The 20,116-nt window shown below is 39.3% G+C and overlaps 1 protein-coding gene across 2 annotated transcripts in view; it reads right to left on the reverse strand.

The window, feature by feature from the left end:
• The window catches only part of CDC123 (cell division cycle 123), a 55,780-nt gene that overhangs the window by 26,480 nt on the left and 9,184 nt on the right, over positions 1-20,116 (reverse strand). For both annotated transcript variants that reach the window (XM_046680013.1, XM_046680012.1), the window contains 4 exons: positions 13,119-13,176; positions 12,853-12,885; positions 7,263-7,358; positions 5,138-5,244 (listed from right to left, as the gene is read on the reverse strand). In XM_046680013.1, coding sequence (XP_046535969.1) covers positions 5,138-5,244; positions 7,263-7,358; positions 12,853-12,885; positions 13,119-13,176 — 294 coding nt within the window. The remainder of the gene's footprint in view (positions 1-5,137; positions 5,245-7,262; positions 7,359-12,852; positions 12,886-13,118; positions 13,177-20,116) is intronic.

A 20,116-nucleotide genomic window follows, 5' to 3' on the forward strand; every position in this document is an offset into this window, starting at 1 on the left:
CAAGGAAAGAAGGAAACAGATGAGACAGGATACGTGGATGTGCACCATGATGACTTGTGCTACAATTAAGAAATATACTCTACAAGAGCGAGCTAGATGGAGGCGGCAACAAGAGACTCTGTAGTGGAAAACACTTAAGTTAAAGACGAATCCTGTTTGTTGGAGTAAGGTATGAGATTCTGGCATTGGAGGTACAGATTTACAATACTACCTACTCAAATGGTGTGAGTTCTGTCTCAAATTTAGGCCAGTCAATGTGGCAGAGTGGGGGAAGGGCATCACAGTATGAGTATAGTTTGAGGACAATATCTATGAGAATTTACTCTAGACAACTTAGGTATTACCCAAATCCACTGACTGAGATCACCATTGCAACATTTTCATCAGTAACGAGAAACATCATCCTCAAAGCTTTACAAAGTGGCAGTAAACAAAATCATTAATGCTTTAAAGTGGCATATTGCCCTAGGTATTCACCAGGGCACAAGCCTCATTGATAAGCTGTTCTAAAAAGTTGGAAGGTTACAACATTATACCTTACAGTAAACAACTCCTAAGAAGACAAAGTTTTAAATCATGGCAGGAAAAAAACAAGAAAAATACAGAGCCAGGGAAAACTTAAGCATCAAAGTTCTGTTGTTTAGATTTTATTTTTCATCAGGAGCAATATTTTGGTACAAAGAGTTTTGGTACACAGCTTCCATTTCTTTAGATTTCACTAATGGTGAAAAAGAAAAGATAAATGATACTGGGTCAGCCCCAGTGGCTTAGTGGCTAAGTTCAGTGCACTGTGCTTCAGCAGGCTGGGTTCGGTTCCCAGGCACAGACCTACACCATTCGTCTGTCAGTGGCCATCCTGTGGCAGCGGCTCACATACAAAAAGGAGAAGATTGCCTGCAGATGTTAGCTCAGGGCGAATCTTCCTGAGCAAAACCACTCCCCCAAAAGGTAAAATGATACTGAATTGAGGGTGATTGGGCATGTCCATTCGAATTTTCATAGACTATTTCTTCAAAAAGAGAGAAAATATGCCATCTAAAATTAAAACAATCTAAAGCAGAAAAATTGTTACCTAGAGAAATGGGCCTTAAAAATCACAAGGTAAAGATTCTGTTAGGTCAAACTTATACACGAAATTTTTCTTCTGAAACTGCTGCTGAATTTTAGGATTAATAATGAATCTTGTGTCAATCTTAAGAAAGAAAGCAGGGCCAGCCCTGGCGGCCTCGTGGTTAAGTTTGGTGCACTCCACTTTGGTGGCCCAGGTTTGGTTCCCAGGTGTAGACCTACACCACTCGCTTGTCAGTAGCCACGCTGTGGCGGTGGCTCACATATAAAATAGAAGAAGACTGGCAACAGATTTTAGCTCAGGGCAAATCTTCCTCAGCCAAAAAAAAAAGCATAAAAATTATGTTGCAGGGCCAGCCTTGGGGCATAGTGGTTAAGTTTAAGTTTGCATGCTCCACTTTGGCGGCCTGGGGTTCACAAGTTCAGATCCCAGGCTCGGACCTACACACCACTCATCAAGCCATGCTGTGGCGGCATCCCACATACTAAAAATAGAGGAAGACTGGCAAGAGATGTTAGCTCAATGCCAATCTTCCTCACCAAAAAAAAAAAAAAAAAAAAAAAATTATGTTGAACCTAGCCATAGCATAGTTTAAATTACTAAAATAAGTGAAATGTTCTGCCCCAATCAAATCTACCTCCTTAGTCACAAGCCCCTCAGAGAAATAGTTAATGGATTTTTCACTCACCCAGCCCTTTCTTCTAAATGCCAACCAAATAACTAGATTTTTTTTCTTGCCTTGAACTACTGAAGTGACAATCAATCAAAGAATTAATGAAAGCAGCCTTGCGACTCCACAAATCTAATCACATAGAACGTTTGTATCTGGACAAATAATTCACTCAGCAAGTATAATGTACACAGATTATGTTAACTGTCATATTTCAACTTTAAAGCTTCTTGTGGACGATAATCTTACGAGAAGCAGGAAGATAAAGGAGTACTTAATCCTCTCTATCAAATGACAACTGTGGCGGACGGCACAGGCCATCCGCCCTCCAGCTCTTCTCCGTCTTCACCTTGCCAACAGAACCGTGACTGTTCAGACCCGGGAAGCTCTTACGTTGTGCGGTCCTCTCCGGAATCCCAGAGATGCCCGTGCTGATTAATCTAAGAGCCCTCAAGGCGGGGCCTGGACCGGCAGCATCAGGATCACCTGGGAACAGGGAGAAATGATATTCCTGGACCCTACTCCCGGCCACTGAATCAGAAACTGGGGGTACGCACCAGCGATCTGCGTTTGATCAAACTCTCCAGATGATTCTGACGCACGCTCCAGTTAAAGCCTCTGGTCTAAATAGACCATGGCATTCCTGCTGCCTCTGCCAACTACTGGATTAGGCCGGATAACTGTCATGAGCTTGACAAGAAGTCTCCTGGGAAGCTTCCAGAATGCTTTCCTTGGTCGCATACGGAGAAGAATGAGAGGAGATACACCCACCCTGCCTACATTTGACTCAGATATTGTCACGCCTTCATGTGATACCTGGAACAGCAGCAGCAATCCTGTGACCATGAGGTGACAAACCCAAAGACCGAGTCAATAAACCAAGGATGACAGCAGGGAAAGACTAGAAGGGCCTGGATTCCTGTGACGTTGAGGAGCTGCTGAATTAACCCTAGAAATACTCAATCTCCAGACTCTTTGTTAAATAATATATTTTTTAAAACCCCGTATGTGTAAACTATTTCCAGTTGGCCTTCTGGTAACTGTCAATCCTCACTGTACCATCTTTGTTTTCTTTTTCGAGGCAAGCCCCCAAATCGTATTAATGACATAATCTCACTTTCATAATATTACTCAATTTTACACACAGCATATATAAGTATATAATACCTTATTATATTCCATAATATTTTAATTTGAAGCTTTTTGAAAAGAAAGAATTCATAATTTTATTAAGTGAAAATACAGAACATTTAGAATGACTATTGAAATTACATTCTGGTTTTGGTTCTGCTAATTAGTTTGTAGAAATAAATTACTGAACAGATTCAGGCCTTAATTTTCTAACCAATAAAAGGAAAGAGATTAAATCACTGATATGATCCTGTCCAATTAAAAGAATTATTTTCTTAATTTCATCTTTATGGGGCCCTGAAAGGCCTCTGCGACAAAAATTCATCTTTGATGAATCCTAGCAATAAGGATTTTTAGGTGATGACAAGACATTGTTATGCAACTACCAATAAACAGCCCCAGAAGCAGGTGTCACATTAGTGCCACCCGGCTGAAGGCTGAAAGCACAGCGCTTGGTGTCGGCGCCTGCCAATTGCCAACTGTTTATACCAGGAGGAGGATGGCATTCTGTGGGCACACACTCTTAATCCAAGGCCTCAACTTCACTTGCTGATTTAACTTCCTCCCCATGCAAAAGTCAGAAAGTACAAGATGCAAAACAACTGACTGGTCTTTCCCCTTCCACTGGAATCCCTGTTAAATTCGTGTATGACAAAGAGGGAGAAGTGGGCTAAGAGGAGCCAGCACATCGATAAACTGAAAGATGACTTAAAAACCATCAGCCCCAGAGAATTAAAAGCGACTTAAAATTATTTTTGGAAAAGAAAAGAAGTCCTCCTACTGTCACTGCAACTAATATTAAAGGTACATAAAAATCCCTATCTGATGAATTAACAGGTACAGGCTATCTTTAATGTAATATATTTCGAGGCCTCTTAAAGCACTACACGTCAAAAAGCTTTATAATGGGAAAAAAGGTAGCCACGACTTCCTCTAATCAGAGGGTATCTCCTAGCACAAAAATGCTACCATATTATCACTAAAACAAGGGCTACCAAACACCTAACAACATCTGCACCACACAGCCATAAAAGGCTGACAAGTAAATGTCAAAAAAATAGAGAGCTTTTTTCTATAAACGAACCAGAAATACCAATACGGGTAAAGCCCTTTGATAATAAACTTGCAATACAACCACACTCATTCATTATACTCAACTCCATTTTCACTAACACCATACTCCCAAGCTGCCGAACTCAGATGCAAAAGAGCTGACACACAAGTCACACGGAGTAGATTTATTTTTTTTATGCCAGGCACCTCTCCAAAAAAGGATTTGAGGCTGAGATGGGGTGAATGGGGAAGAAGTGGCATGCATACAATATTTTCACCTCTGTTCACCTGCTTAGATTCTAGACTCTGTGATGTGCTTTATTTTAGACATCAGTTTAAAGATTAGTTTAATTGAGATTACTGGTTTGTTTAAGATGGGGTAGGACAGAAAAATCTAGAATAACTGCTATTTGATGACAGAACAAAAGAAGCATTGAGAGGTCACCCACAGCTCAACAGTGCAGGTGTTGCGTCTGCCTACGATGAAGACAGCACAGAGTCAAGTTCTTCAGCTGCAGAGCAACAGGCAGAGGAAGGAAAACAGCAACTCCATGTCTAGAAACTTATCCCAAGGGAAACATTACCAAGTGCACAGAGCTTTAGCCCAGGGATATCCACCGCAGGACTGTATATGAGAACAGAGGACTCGTCAAACAAATTATGCGATAGCTGTCCAGTGGAATACTATGAAGGCAACTTAAAATGATGATACATTTAAGTATCGAATGACACATAGAGATGTTTGCCACACACTGATAAGTACAAAAGCAGCCAACTAAGCAATATGAACTATATGAACCCATTTTTGTCTTAAAAAATCTGAATAGTTACAAACAAGTATAACTATATTATGCCTATGCATAGACAGAATTCTGGAAGTATACAAAGCCAACTGTGGTGAGATCATGGTGCTTTTACATTTCCAATGTTTTTGTTTAGCTATAGTCTCTAATTCTGTTTTTCTATGATAAGAATATATTGGTTTTATAATAAGATAAAAATTACCAAAATATTTAATGGGCAGAGATATAGAAAGTCCTTGATATTTACGGATAGTCATTGTACACCATTTATTGCAAAAGGAAGTTTGCTTTAATAGGTCATTTAAAAACATGAAATTTAGCCCTGTTATTTGGAACCGTTGTTTACAATAGTACTAGAAAAACTCACAACTACTGAAACTATTGATATGGGAGAACCAGAGACATACTTACGGTTGAGTAAAGTCACGAGTGATGAAATCAGAACTCTTGAACAGTAGAAAGATGTCGCTGAGGGTTTTACATTTCAGAGAACTATTCATTGCTATCCAGTACGCATCCTAAATAATAAAGCACATGCTACTTAGTAAATATTCCATGTTAGCTGTTATGAATGAAGCTCAGGCCTATATATAAAATCAATAATGCATATCACTTCAAGGGTTTAAAGAAAAAAGTCAAGTAAGAAATGTTAGCTACACTGTCAAATGTCAAATTACTCTTCTAAACAACAAATAGCATCACTGTTGCATGTCAGACACTCAGTGACGAACATTGAGTTGTTAGAGTCTTCACCTTTCAGCTCAGGCCCAAGCACTTCCCTATGTTTTTCTTACTGATGATGAAAGAAGGGGAGAAAACTATCAGAAATGCTGACAGTTCAGCTAGAAGATCGAGGTGTAAAGAAACAGCCTGACCAGCTACTCTCTAAGAAAAAACAGACCCTTCTCTTCTTCCTGTTTCTGGGGAGTGATGGCCAGAATGCCTGAAGGTTGATGGTTGGAGCAGTTATGACTCACATCCATCAAATCTGGGAGAGAGGAGGTGAGATATCCTGAACCATCACAATTTTAAATGGTGAAGGTCTCATACATATGAACCCAAAAAAAGTACAAACAGCAGGCACAGTAGGCAAAGCTTAGTGGAACATGCGTAAAAAATGATAGAATAATTAAGTCATTTAGAAAACACACTTCTCCCAAAGAAAGATCGGGCACAGGACAGTGATATAAGTTTGAGAAAACTAATGAGTGCAAAAAACTATCCAATTATTATCCACACTACATAAAAGAAAGCACTGGAACATAGTAGGCACTCAATTAATAACAAATAAATGAACAAAACCACAAATCCACCCATCTGAAGCGGAAAGCCAGTTCAGAAGTAAGGAATAATTCAAATTACTGCTTATATATAAACTAAAAGTGAGGTTCAATAACTTCTTTATAGTTTCTCCCAATGAAAAAGATGATGAACTCTGGTTAAAGATGGTATATTGAACACACAGATTTAACTCCACTGAAACAAAAGTATATACATAGAAAATCATGCAACTGAATAAATGAGGTAATTACTAACTCCAGAGAAAACAAAATGTTGAAGAAGATAAGTAATCATACTAAAGCATATATCAGATGTGTACTTAGTGTTTGCATAATCATAATACTGGAAACACTGAATTAATCAAAAGAATGATATTACTATAATGAGGATAGTGGAATAAAAGCGGTGGGGCAGGAGATGAAAGAGAGCTGAATCTTTAAAGTCAATTACAAATACCTAAAACTGAAAAATAAAGAAGTAGAAGAAAATAACAAAAGAATGTACTAAAATACGTGAAAGTAGCTGCCTCTTTGGCGTGGGAAATGGTGAAGCAAAACCAATGTCAGGACCTGCTGACTTCTGTAGCAAGTGTCCAGGTCTTTTGAAAATTTAAACTCTGTAATGTGTAACTAATTTTAGCAAGTAAAAATAAAAATTAGATTAAATACAATTTATCATCCATTTTAGAAGAAAAGATAAGCATATGAGATGATTTTTGAAAACACAAATAAGTCTTTGATTCCCTGAAGAAGCTTTGCTGACACAAAATTGTTTTCTATTGGATTAGAAAAAAATCTCGATTTTTTTCCACAGACCTTAACTTGATCTTGTCAATGCAATGTTAAAATAACAAAACACAATTTTAAGAAAATATTAGTTGATTTCTCAAACTGCTCTTTTTCTAGCTCGTATGCCATTTTAATCTTTATTACTTTTCAATAGAGAAAAATTTCTCTGTTAAAATGAAGAGCTAAACTTTTGAAAAGGGCAGAGAACGGATTTCCTCAGATTTCTAGAATGATCAGCAACACAAGAGGTTGAAATCGTCTTCCGGCAAAATAGATAGTATTTCACAGAACCAGGAAAGTGCACAGAAAAATCAGGAAAATAAAATAATGGGGGAAATAAAAATAAAATCCACAGTATTTCCTCTAGAATTAGGACTATAATTAGACCCTCGGTGGGGATATAAAATGAAATGAACAGCAAAACAAAGAATATTCAAACAACAAGAGATTCACTGATCTGCTCCTACCCGTGGGGCGCTCCAGTTAAGCTTAGGGAACACACTGCCCCCCAGGGAATTGATAGCTTCTTGGACTTTGGTAGTGAACTCGGGAAATTCTGGTGCCTACAGAAAGAAAGAAGAAATCATTTGGGCAAGTCAGTATCATCACAATAAATGTAGAAACGAAATCAAAATCTTAAGGTTAAATTATTGAGGGTGTTAAAATAATTTAAGATACAAATTACTGCCAGAACTTCTGAACTTGGATAAATAAAATTAATGATCAAATACCATTTACCAGACAAGGAAAAAGACAGCTACCCAAAGGACACTTTGAAAACCAATCAAAACCCCCAAAGCTAAAGAGACAGATGTCACCAGGCATCTGAGGATCTGAGGACGGAAGGAACGGTTCTCTTAACACCTACATAAAACCAGCCTTTATTAAGTGAAAAGAGACAGATGGACATATACCCCAATTCTCAGAAATAACATCTCGCATTTAAGGGGCCAGAAGTCCTTCCATTTGCAGGAAAAGATTCTTGGCCATATCCCCAAAAGGCTTCACGAGAATGAGAAATAAATTATGTGGTTAACTGTATTTAAACACTGCTATTTCCAGACAAGCTTTAATATAAACAAAATTCAAAAATAGGACCTTGGTGAAGTTAAAATGTTCTTTCCTTTTTGGTTGATCTGAAAATGCACATTTTATAGAAGCAGGTAACCAAAACATTCTACGTGTCATTTCTCTAGGAATAGAAATCCAGTTGTGCAGGAACGTAAACGTGATTGCTCTTACGCTCTGGCGAGAGCCTTATGTCACTGTCAAAGGAGCACAGGACAAAGTGGAGAGAAGGGGAGGGAGTAAGAGAGGTGGAAGCGGAGAGGGCAGGAGAGACAACGCGACAATTTAACAGACGCTACAGAGTCATGTATTCCTTTACATTTGCTGCCCCCTATTGGGCAGCTGCAAATTCTGAAAAAGTCCAGTAATAAAAAGATCTTCCATAGGGGGAAGAATGTTCAAATAGGTCTGGAATGAGCTCAACGACACACTGCAAAGATAAATCAAATGGCTTATGCCGATCCCCAAGGTGTAACCCAATTATGACAGAGAGAAAGCTGTGACAAGAGTCTGGGAAACAGACCAAAAAATACAAGCTTAAAAAATGGTAATATACTATCTCCCAAACTAGAAACCAGCTTTAAGCAACAGGCTAGTGAGTCAAGAGGGAGAGATCAAGGGCAAGTTAGACCACCTTTCTTTCTGCTACAGACATGTACGACCTCTAGACGGGTTAGCAGCATCTTTCAGTTACTTGACAGCCCGGACTGCATCTACCTTCTGTTGACTTCTTCAGCTTAGACACATGAGATTAACGTGTAGCAATCTAGAATCTTTCAGAATGACTACAGGCCTTAAGTCCCTTATTTTCCATTCGCTGCTCTCCATCAAAAGGAATTATGATTTATCTTAAGCCAGTAATTTCCTTACAGTCCCCTGAAGTTGCGGATTTGGGTCCCCTAGAGCTCTAGCCATAAAAACACTTAGCTAAGATCTGCATCAGCAATATTTTCTATAAATGGCACACTTATACAAATTTTACAACATGAGGGGATTCAATTTTCAAAGACAAAACAACTTTATTTTCCTATCCCATAAAACTTCCCAGGTAGGGATTACTTTATATTCACGTAGTACATTTTCAAAGAGCTGATCGATTCCTTCAAATCCTCAAATTAATCAACTTTGGTAAATCCTGCGTAAGGATCTTAAAACAAATTTAAATTACAAAAAGTTGAATCAGTGTAGAGAAAAATTTGCGCTTCAGTGGAAGACTACGCATTGTCTACATGTAGCACACCTTTCTGGTTATCTGCGTCTAGCTAGGTCTGCTAGCTGTTTTACAACTTGGTAAATTGTAGGTAAGTGATGACAGTGAAAAGTATTTCTTATGGACAGGACGATTCCATCTGGTCTGAGAAAAATCCAGTTGTCTTCCCTCCTACCTCTGAGGGACGCAAAACCAGTTTTGCCCCACTTGCATATTCATTTCAATATTCCTCATCTATAAATGTGTCTGTTCATTGGATTCTGTTTTGAACCAGTTGTAACATCTGCCTGGTTCCCTCAGGAGTTAAATAAAACCTTCAACATGTGTTAAAGAGTTTTGTATCCGTATGGGAGTCATGATTCTACCTTTCTCTGAAAACTATCTTTTAAGAGATTTAACTAATAGGATTTTTATAAGCTGATGGCTCAACCAGCCGATTTTAAATCTGCATTAACATCTCAGTGGTCTGGGCAAAGGCTCCCCTTGTAAGTGGGACGGAAATCCACATTTTTAATATGTCCATGGACTTTCTGTGATGCAAACTCACCTGTTTTTCCAACTTTACCCACCACAGCGCCCCTGCAACACACTCATTCAGAAAGGCTATTTCTTTAAAAAAAATACATTTCTTAATCATGAAATGTTTTAAATGTACAAAAAAAATATACACTCATGTTCCTGGATACAAACGCTCAACAATTTGGCATATTTGATCCAAATCTTTAAATTTCTCAAGGGAAAAAAATTATGGATAACAAACGAAGCCCCTTACTCCGTGCTCTCCTTCCTTATCCATTCCTCTCCCCACAGGCAACCGTCATCACAAAACTGGGCATATTCTTCCATTGTCATGATTTTATACTTACGATACCTGCGCCTGTCCAGAAAATACAACATTTAAAAAATTTAACATAACTGCTGTCATTTGATATGTATGCCTTTGGCAACTTGCTATTTGAAATTCACCTCTGTGCTTTTCGGATTTACCCATTCCGATCATTTCTGTCCATTTTTAATTCCATGGTTTTGTATCTACACTAATGGGCTATTATCATTCGCCACTATCTTGTATTTTCCCACCTTAGGTTTTGACTCTCATCCTCTGCTAAGAGTGGTCTTCTGCCCAACAACATCTGGTTCTGCCCAGTGAAATCCCAATTTTTTAAATTAACTTTTTATTTTGAAATTATTTCAGACTTTCAGAAGCATTAAAAGAAGAGTAACAAGAATTCCTACATACTCCTCACCCAGGCATTTTACCACATTTGCTTTACCTTTCTCCCTCCAACCCCCTCTCGCTCTATATCCATGCAAATGTGTGTATTTATTTATATATACGCATACATATAAAAATATATTTTTTCCTGCACTCTTAAAGTAAGTTGAAGTCATGATGCCCTTTTACCCCTGAACACTCTAGTATTTATTTCCTAAAAAGCAGCGACATTCTTTTATATAACCTAGCAAAATTATCAAAATCAGGGAGTTAACACTGATACAATGCCATTATCTCATCTACAGGTCTTATTCAAAATGTGCCCATTGTCCTAATGATGTCTTTTATAGCAAAAAAAACCCAAAACCCCAAACACTCTTTTCCGACCCAGGATCCAGTCTGGAATCATGAAGTGCATTTAGTGGTCGCGTCTCTTTAATCTCCTTTAGTCTGTAACAGTTCCTCTCTCGGTTGTTCCTTTATGTTTCATGACCTTGACATTTTTGACAAGTACAGGGCAGTTATTCTATATAATTTCCAAAACGTTGAGTTTGCTGGATGTTTCCCCATGATCAGATTCAGGTCTCGCATTTTTGGCAGGTGACGTGTCCTCCTTAGTGCATCACATCCAGAAGCACACGACAGAGGTCTGTCCCGTCATTGACGAGGTGACCTCTGCTCACTTGGCTGCCAGGTCTTTCCACTGTGACGTTGTTATTTTTCTTTTTATAATGACATAAGAAGTAATTTTGGTGGTGACACTTTGAGAATATTTGAGTATCCTCTTTCTCATCAAATGTTCACCCACTGGTTTTAACATCTATTCCATCAATTATTCCTATGACGCTTGCCAAATGGTGATTTCTCATTCTATGACTCCTTCTGCATTTATTAATTGGTGTCTGTTCTATACAGAATGGGTTTCCCTTCTGCTCCATTTCTTTAATTTAATCATTTATTGATGTCAGTATGGTGATTATGAATTCTAATTTCAAACAATGGTTATACTACATTACTATCATTGTTTTGTTATGACGCTCATATATTTGGCCAGAGGGAGCCCATTCAAGCTGGCTTCTGGGTCCTTCTTTCATGTCTGTGTCATTCTTACTTTCTGACACAAGAAGTTCTTGCAGGCTCATCTTTACTCTCCTATCCCAGTCTTGAATTTCTCCAGGGAGCCTTTGATTCCTTTTGTGGAGAATGATATTTAGAAACCAAGATCAGGGCCCTAGGCATGCTCATTGCTACTATGATGTCATTATGCCATTGCTTCTAGACCTTAGCAAACAGAGTTTGGTAAATACACACACATATACACAGGTATGTTACTAATTGCTGTATCTATTTATCTTCTATCTATCAAAAAACATGAGTTGAAATTCATAATCCCTACCACTTATAGGGTCCAGGTCAAATATCACTTCTCCTTTTAAGCATCTCTAGATGCCCTCAGTTGTAACTGTTCTCTCTGTTCTAATAGCACATTGTCATCTACCCCCAAATTGAGGCATCTTTCCCCGCTGGGTGATAAACTCCCTAAAGGCAGGAATCAAGTCATATTCATCTTTGTTCACTTCACAGGAGCCACCACAGTGCCCTGAGTATGGCAGATAACTAACATGCACATGTAACACGTAACATGTTGAACTGAATGGAATTTTCATAAAAGGAGAGGGATCGACCTGCATGATATCCAGAGTAAGATAAAGCATGTGAATCTTCCCTTCCTGCAGTCGCTTGCATGCTTTCACACCTAAGGAAATACATCGATTTAGGCACCTCCACTCTTTTCTTCTTGTACTCTGGACACTATGTCTCTTCTATTAAAATAAACAGAAGTATCTTCCTATTCAGAGTTGTATTAGAATATACCCTATAAACCCTCCCCTAAAATTCATTTCCTTTATATGCCTTTACATTGATTTGTAGGGAATTTTATCAAAACCCTTCTCTTTTATCTCAAGAGATGAGGAGTTTCATTTACCTACCATATTTTCAGAAATACATTTTTTATTGCACTCATTCTTTTAAAAATATTTTTATTAAAAAGATATTTTAAATTGAATTTGACAGCAGCACCCTTATCCTGAAAGACTATAATATGCTCCATCAACTTCCACATCTTTATACGAGATATTGGTTAAAGCCACATACTTCTCTACTCTCGCTTGAAAAAAACTGTAATTTTTATGCCATTTAAATTTTCTTGAATAAGTGAATACAGATTTTCACTTTATTTTAGGTTCCACAGACCTGGGAACCTCAGAGTTTAATGTTAGGCTCGATTCCTTCTTTCAGGGCTTCACAGAAACAAGTCAAAGCACCAACTATGCACTTAAATATTTCCTCTGAAATCAAAGGGAAGAAGAAAGCAGGCCATGGCTGCTGGTAAACCATGATTCAAGTTATTTTTCAAAATAATAAATAAAAGCCAACAAAGAAAAAGACATCTGAAATGAAGAGTAAATGGGTGACATTTAGAGAGAGATGCACTGAAACTCTGAAGCACCCCGTGTGACAGTGTGAGAATGTCCCCACACCGGCGCTGCTCTGCTCTTACCGTAAGCGTGGCCGTGTTCTCGTCATCCGACCACTGCATGGAGAAGAGCACAGAAACAAAACATTAAATGTGGATAGCGTACTGGGCCCCCAAAACCCGTGCTCCATCTACAAATGACACACATGCAGGAGAGATCTTTTCCTGAACACAAAGTGTACGGTCAAAGTGAGATCTGAATGTATGCCAAGATCTAAGTGTCAGAACCATGTCATAGGTCACTTAAATTAGAACAATCTAGAAAACAGATTATTTTATTTTGAACCAACCTGTATTTCTTCTGCCTCATCATCACTGTCTGGCTGAGAACGTGTTGGTGGATCTTCCCTAGAAGAACATAAAGCAAAATTAAGAAAGAAAAAGCCTTTGGTACCATGTAGTCATAACTTCAACTGTACCGAATACATACATATACACTTATATATATATAAATAAAACAAACAGCCTTAGAATTGGAGGAAATGTTAGGAAAAGTTCACTTTTTGAGACAGAAACTAATAAAAATCAAGATGAAATTAATGAGAGTACACTTGTAGTAAGAGATGGCAGAATAAAAGCGTTCTGCCCTCTTCTCAGAAATCACTAGAAACAGGGAAAGAAGAACTCACAACTCCACCTCTCACGACACTAAGGATCATCCACAACTCTGAATCCCAATATATGAGAAAATGCTGCCAAAGACAAGGAAGATCAAACGGGACGAAGGAAGACGCCAAAAGGAAGTGTCGGAAGAGCCGCGCTACACAGCTGACGGAAAAGCCCTGCAGGGCAAGGCCAAGGATCTGGGGTTTACACCACGAAAAGAGAGTGTGTGGGCTGGTGTGAGGAAGTACCCTGGGTCTGGACTGGCACCACAGAACGGTGTGGGGAGAAAGAGAAAGAGATACTCAGACACGCTGTCTTTGAAGAAGCCGGGGAGCAAAGCAGGCGTTGCTAAGGGCCATTAGCAGCCAGTCTTCACTGCCTGGGGGGGAGCAAAAGCTGAAAGAACTAGGAGGAAATAACAGTGCCCCGGCCCCTCCCCAACACTCAACTACAAACTTCTGGCCCATGAAGAACTCACTCACATCACTGAGAACAAGTAATGATCACAATAAGAACCAGCACAGGATCTATACCAAGAAACTACAAAGGAAAGGGAAAGAGGGGCTTCTGGTTGACGATGGGCATTTATCTATCCCTGCGTTTCCTCTTCAAACTCCACTAAAATGACAGGACAGATCCCGAGGAGAAAGAGGACCAAAGAGGAGACAACTGCAGAAAAGAGACAGCAAGAGAAGTTTGGAAAACAGAGCCAGTGAGGAGGATAACGCAGTGATCAACGGGCAGAACCTGGAGCCATCGTGGATGATGCGACTGAAGGTCTGGGCTGCAAATAGGGTGACTTGTGGGAAGTCCATAAAACGGGGCAGTAAGATATGATGTGGATTAAGGCTGCCCCAGGTAGAGAAGCCCAAGGTGACCTGGCCTACATGCCAAACTATATGACCCGGTGGATTTTTATGGTATGAATTAGGGCTGCCCCAGGGAGAGAAGCCCAGGGTATCCTCACCTACATGCCCATCTATATGACCAGATTCGTATCTAAAGTTATATGACCGCACAATAACCAGACCCCATCTGCACTGAAATCATTTAATGACTTTTACATCATCTTTTCTTTTTCCAGTAAAAATAAGTCACGTACCCGTACCTTATAAATTTAGCCCTAACCCTCAACTCAGGGCAGCAGCAGGAGCTCTGACTGCCCATGGGTCCTGTCCCCATGCAGCAGCAGCAACAGCTCTTCACTGCCCACGGGTCCTGTCCCCATGCTATTCTGCACTATTCTCTAAATAAAAGAGCACCACTGCCAGACCTTGAGAGTCCAAGAAATCTTTCTTTCGACTCCTCGGCTCACTGACCCTGCATCAGATACACCCAGTCCCCCTCACTTGCACACCCTAGCAACTAATCCTCCATGAACTAAAGACACTAAGGGCTCAGGTCCATAATCCCAGAGGAACGGGGGGTGAAACGGTAGAATATGACAAGGAGTCAGTGAAAGTCATACTAACAGTGAGCCTCCCTGTAGTCCCCTCCTCCTCCCCTCCTCCTAGAATGCAGACAGATTAGAGGATTCTTCTTTGTAGAAAGTGAACAATCGCAGAGGAAAGGCCTACAGGTAACTGTCTCTGGGAATCTTCCATCAGTACCCACTGACCGCTGGTAGTCTTAGTCAACAGCCCCAGCCAGGTACACAAAGTTTCCAAATGCGTGTGTGCGTGCGCATGCACGTCCCTCACTCTTTAATATGAACAAAGGCCTAGAATCCTTAGAAAACTAAAGAAAGGCTCCAAGAAGAAAAAAGAGATTTTAAAAAGGAGAGAAAAACAGTACCTGGTAGAAATAAAAACAATAAAGGGACCAGATGAAAAATACTTTTTTAAATCATTAATATCCTCAAAAGAAGATATTGCATCCATGAGAGAAGAACAGGAGGCTTTAAGAAAGGAACAGAGGACAAGACTGAACTTGTGGAAACTGAAAATATGATAGCTGGAATTTAAAATTTCCCAGAAAGTGGAAGTAAGATGACAAAGAGAAAGACAATAGAGAAGAAATGATAAAATTCAGAGAATTAATCCAGCAGATCCAACATTTAAATAATAGGAGTTCCAGAAAGAGAAGAAAGAAAATAAGAGGAAATTATCAAAGATACAATATTTTTAATGTCCCAAAACTGAAAAATGTAAGTCTCTAGAATGAAAGGGCCCCCAAGTACAGAGCATAATGAATGGGAAAAACCTTGGATGACGTGCAAAGATGGCCACAAGAATTTTTCCCATCTTGTTTGACATGCCCCTTTGCAGGCAGACTTTGCCACTCTTCCCATCAAGAACCGGCATTTCTTTCCCTATCCCTTTAATTTAGACTGGCTTCATGACTCATTGTGACCAATAAAATGTAGCATAAGTGACACCATGTGATCCTGAGCCTAGGTGTTAAAAGTCTTTATTGCTTCTATTCTCATGTTTTTGGAATGCTGCCACCACTATTTAAAGAAGCTAAGGTTAGTCTTCTAAGGATGTGAGACCACATGGAAAGAGAGGTCCAGTTGACAGTCAGCATCAACTGCCAGATATTGAGTGAGGCCATCTTAAAACCATCCAGTTTGACAGAGCCACCAAATAACTACAGCTGCCTGGTAGTGTTAGCATGACCAACAGAAGATTTGTCCAATGACAAGAATTATGGAGGCTCTGAGATTTTACCCCACTTGCAAGCTAACAAATTACCCTGCCACAGTTTCATGGACTCCAGCAGAAGACATAAGACACTTGGGCAGAACCAAAGACCTCTACTACTCCCAGCTTGGTATGAAGCATGAGCTTCATCTTTGCATCAGTTCCCTCTGGTCCCTCAGCTCCCATGGGAGGTCAAAGAGTGGTCCAGGTTTGCATTACAACTGAAGAATCTCATATTTTAAAATGGGCTGCAGGTAAACCTGCTCAATTTTTGACCCAAGGGAAGACACTATCTTTATTTGTATTAGAAAGTAAACAAACCCGCTCTCTGCTAGGGAGCAAGACACAATCTCTACCTTCCAAGGCTTTTTGCTATCTAAACATACTTGAGAAGATAATCAAGAACAAAAACGGTCAGTGCCTCTGCTCGCAAGACATGCAGTAACCTGAGAGACTCAAGGAGAATTGTCTCTCAACATCCATCTGAGCAATCATTGACAAATAAAATGGTTATTAGTCACTAAGTTTGGGCAATACAGATGATTATCATGGAATATAAAAACATGAAAGAAGAAATCCCAAGAACATTCATAAAGGAAACTAGGAGAGGGGTGGGCCCCGTGGCTGAGTGGTTAAGTTTGCGTGCTCTGCTTTGGCAACCCAGGGTTTTGCCAGTTCGGATCCTGGGCGGAGACATGGCACCACTTGTCAGGCCTTGCTGAAGCAGTGTCCCAAGTGCCACAACTAGACGGACCCACAACTAAAATACACAACTATGTACTAGGAGGATTAGGGGAGAAAAAGCCGGAAGAAAAAAAAAAAAAGATTGGCAACAGTTGTTAGCTCAGGTGCCAATCTTTAAAAAAAGAAAAAAACACACACAAAAAAGACACAAGGAAAAATTATGCTATGACGTTCAATTAAAAAAAGAATATGAAATTATATAAGCAGTATGCTCACAACTTAGGCTAGAAAATGTATTAAAAAGGCTCGAGAGGGGCCAGCCCTGTGGCTGACTGGTTAGCTTCTCGAGCTCCGCTGCGGCGGCCCGGGGGTTTCTCCAGTTTGGATCCTGGGCGCGGACATGGCACCGTTCATCAAGCCATGCTAGGGAGGCATCCCATATGCCACAACTAGAAGGACCCACAACTAAAAAAATATACAACTATGTACCAGGGGCTTTGGGGAGAAAAAAGGAAAAATATTATGTTAAAAAAAAAAAAAAAGACGAGAAAATGCACCAGAATTTGAATAGCATTTGCTGTTCGGTAGTGGAATCATGAGTGATTTTTTTCTGCTTCTTTATTCTTTTCTCTAGCTTTCAAATTTACTACCATGAGCAAGTATTACTTTTATAATAAAAAAAGAAGGGGGGCATATTTCACAAATGATAGAATTTCTAAGCATTCATACTGCTCCCCTCATCCCCCATCCTTTCAGAATTTATCTTACCAGACAAATCGACAAACCCTTAGCCAGACTCACTAAAAAAAGAGAGAGAAGTCTCAAATAAATAAAATCAGAAACGAGAGAGGAGAAATCACAACAGATACCGAAAAAATACAAAGGCTCATAAGAGAATACTATGAAAAACTATATGCCAACAAATTGAACAACCTAGAAGAAACGGATAAATTCCTAGACTCATACAACCTACCCAAACTGAATCAGGAAGAAATAGAGAATCTGAATAGACCAATCACAAGTAAAGAAATAGAAACAGTAATCAAAAACCTCCCCAAAAATAAGAGTCCAGGACCAGACGGCTTCTCTGGAGAATTCTACCAAACATTCAAAGAAGATTTAATACCTACCCTTCTGAAACTGTTCCAGAAAACAGAGCAAGATGGAGCACTCCCTAATACATTCTATGAAGCCAACATCACCCTGATCCCCAAACCTGACAAGGACAACACAAAGAAGGAAAACTACAGGCCAATATCACTGAGGAACATAGATGCAAAAATCCTCAACAAAATTTTGGCAAACCGAAAACAGCAATATATCAAAAAGATTATACACCATGATCAAGTGGGATTTATACCAGGGACACAGGGATGGTTCAACATCCGCAAGTCAATCAACGTGATTCACTACATTAACAAAATGAGAAACAAAAACCACATGATCATCTCAATAGATGCAGAGAAAGCGTTTGACAAGATCCAACATCCATTTATGATAAAAACCCTCAATAAAATAGGTATAGAAGGAAAGTACCTCAACATAATAAAGGCCATATATGACAAACCCACAGCCAACATCATACTCAACGGACAAAAACTGAAACCCATCCCTCTCAGAACAGGAACAAGACAAGGGTGCCCACTTTCACCACTCTTATTCAACATAGTACTGGAGGTTTTGGCCAGAGCAATTCAGCAGGAAAAAGAAATAAAAGGAATCCAAATAGGCAACAAAGAAGTAAAACTCTTGCTGTTTGCAGACGACATGATCTTATATATAGAAAACCCCAAAGAATCCATAGAAAAACTATTAGAAACAATCAACAACTACAGCAAAGTTGCAGGGTATAAAATCAACAAACATAAATCAGTAGCATTTCTATATGCTAACAATGAACTAACAGAAAAAGATCTCAAGAACTCAATCCCATTCACGATCGCAACAAAAAGAATAAAATACCTTGGGATAAATTTAACCAAGGAAGTGAAAGATCTATACAAAGAAAACTACAAGACCTTCTTGAAAGAAATCAACGATGACATAAAGAGATGGAAAGACATTCCATGCACATGGATTGGAAGAATAAACATAGTTAAAATGTCCATACTACCTAAAGCAATCTACAGATTCAACGCTATCCCAATCAGAATTCCAATGTCATTCTTTACAGAAATTGAACAAAGAATCCAAAAATTCATATGGGGCAACAAAAGACCCCGAATTGCTAAAGCAAGCATGAGAAAGAAGAACAAAGCTGGAGACATCACAATCCCTGACTTCAAAACATACTACAAAGCCACAGTAATCAAAACAGCATGGTACTGGTACAAAAGCAGATGCACAGGTCAATGGAACAGAATTGAAAGCCCAGAAATAAAACCACACATCTATGGACAGCTAATCTTTGACAAAGGAGCTGAGGGCCTGCAATGGAGGAAAGAAAGTCTCTTCAACAAATGGTGCTGGGAAAACTGGACAGCCACATGTAAAAGAATGAAAATCAACCATTCTTTTTCACCATTTACTAAAATAAGCTCAAAATGGATCAAAGACCTAAAGATTAGGCCTGAAACAATAAGTCTTCTAGAAGAGAATATTGGCAGTACACTCTTTGACATCAGCTTCAAAAGAATCTTTTCGGACACCATAACCCCTTACATGAGGGAAACAATAGAAAGAATAAACAAATGAGACTTCATCAGGCTAAAGAGCTTCTTTAAGGCAAGGGAAAACAGGATTCAAACAAAAAAACAGCCCACTAATTGGGAAAAAATATTCACAAGTTATTTATCCGACAAAGGGTTAATCTCCATAATATACAAAGAACTCACACAACTCAACAATAAAAAAATCAAACAACCCAATTACAAAACGGGCAGGGGACATGAACAGACATTTCTCCAAAGAAGATATACGGATGGCCAATAGACACATGAAAAGATGCTCATCATCACTAATCATCAAGGCAATGCAAATCAAAACTACACTAAGATATCACCTTACACCTGTTAGAATAGCAAAAATATCCAAAACCAAGAGTGACAAATGTTGGAGAGGCTGTGGAGAAAAGGGAACCCTCATACACTGTTGGTGGGAATGCAAACTGGTACAGCCACTATGGAAAACAGTATGGAGATTCCTCAAAAAGTTAAGAATAGAAATACCTTATGACCCAGCCATCCCACTACTGGGTATCTATCCTAAGAACCTGAAATCAGCAATTCCAGAAGTTCCATGCACCCCTATGTTCATCGCAGCACTATTCACAATAGCCAAGTCATGGAACCAACCTAAGTGCCCAGCAACTGATGATTGGATAAAGAAGATGTGGTATATATACACAATGGAATACT

This window comes from Equus quagga, chromosome 12, assembly GCF_021613505.1.
Source record: "Equus quagga isolate Etosha38 chromosome 12, UCLA_HA_Equagga_1.0, whole genome shotgun sequence".
Lineage (NCBI taxonomy): Eukaryota > Metazoa > Chordata > Mammalia > Perissodactyla > Equidae > Equus > Equus quagga.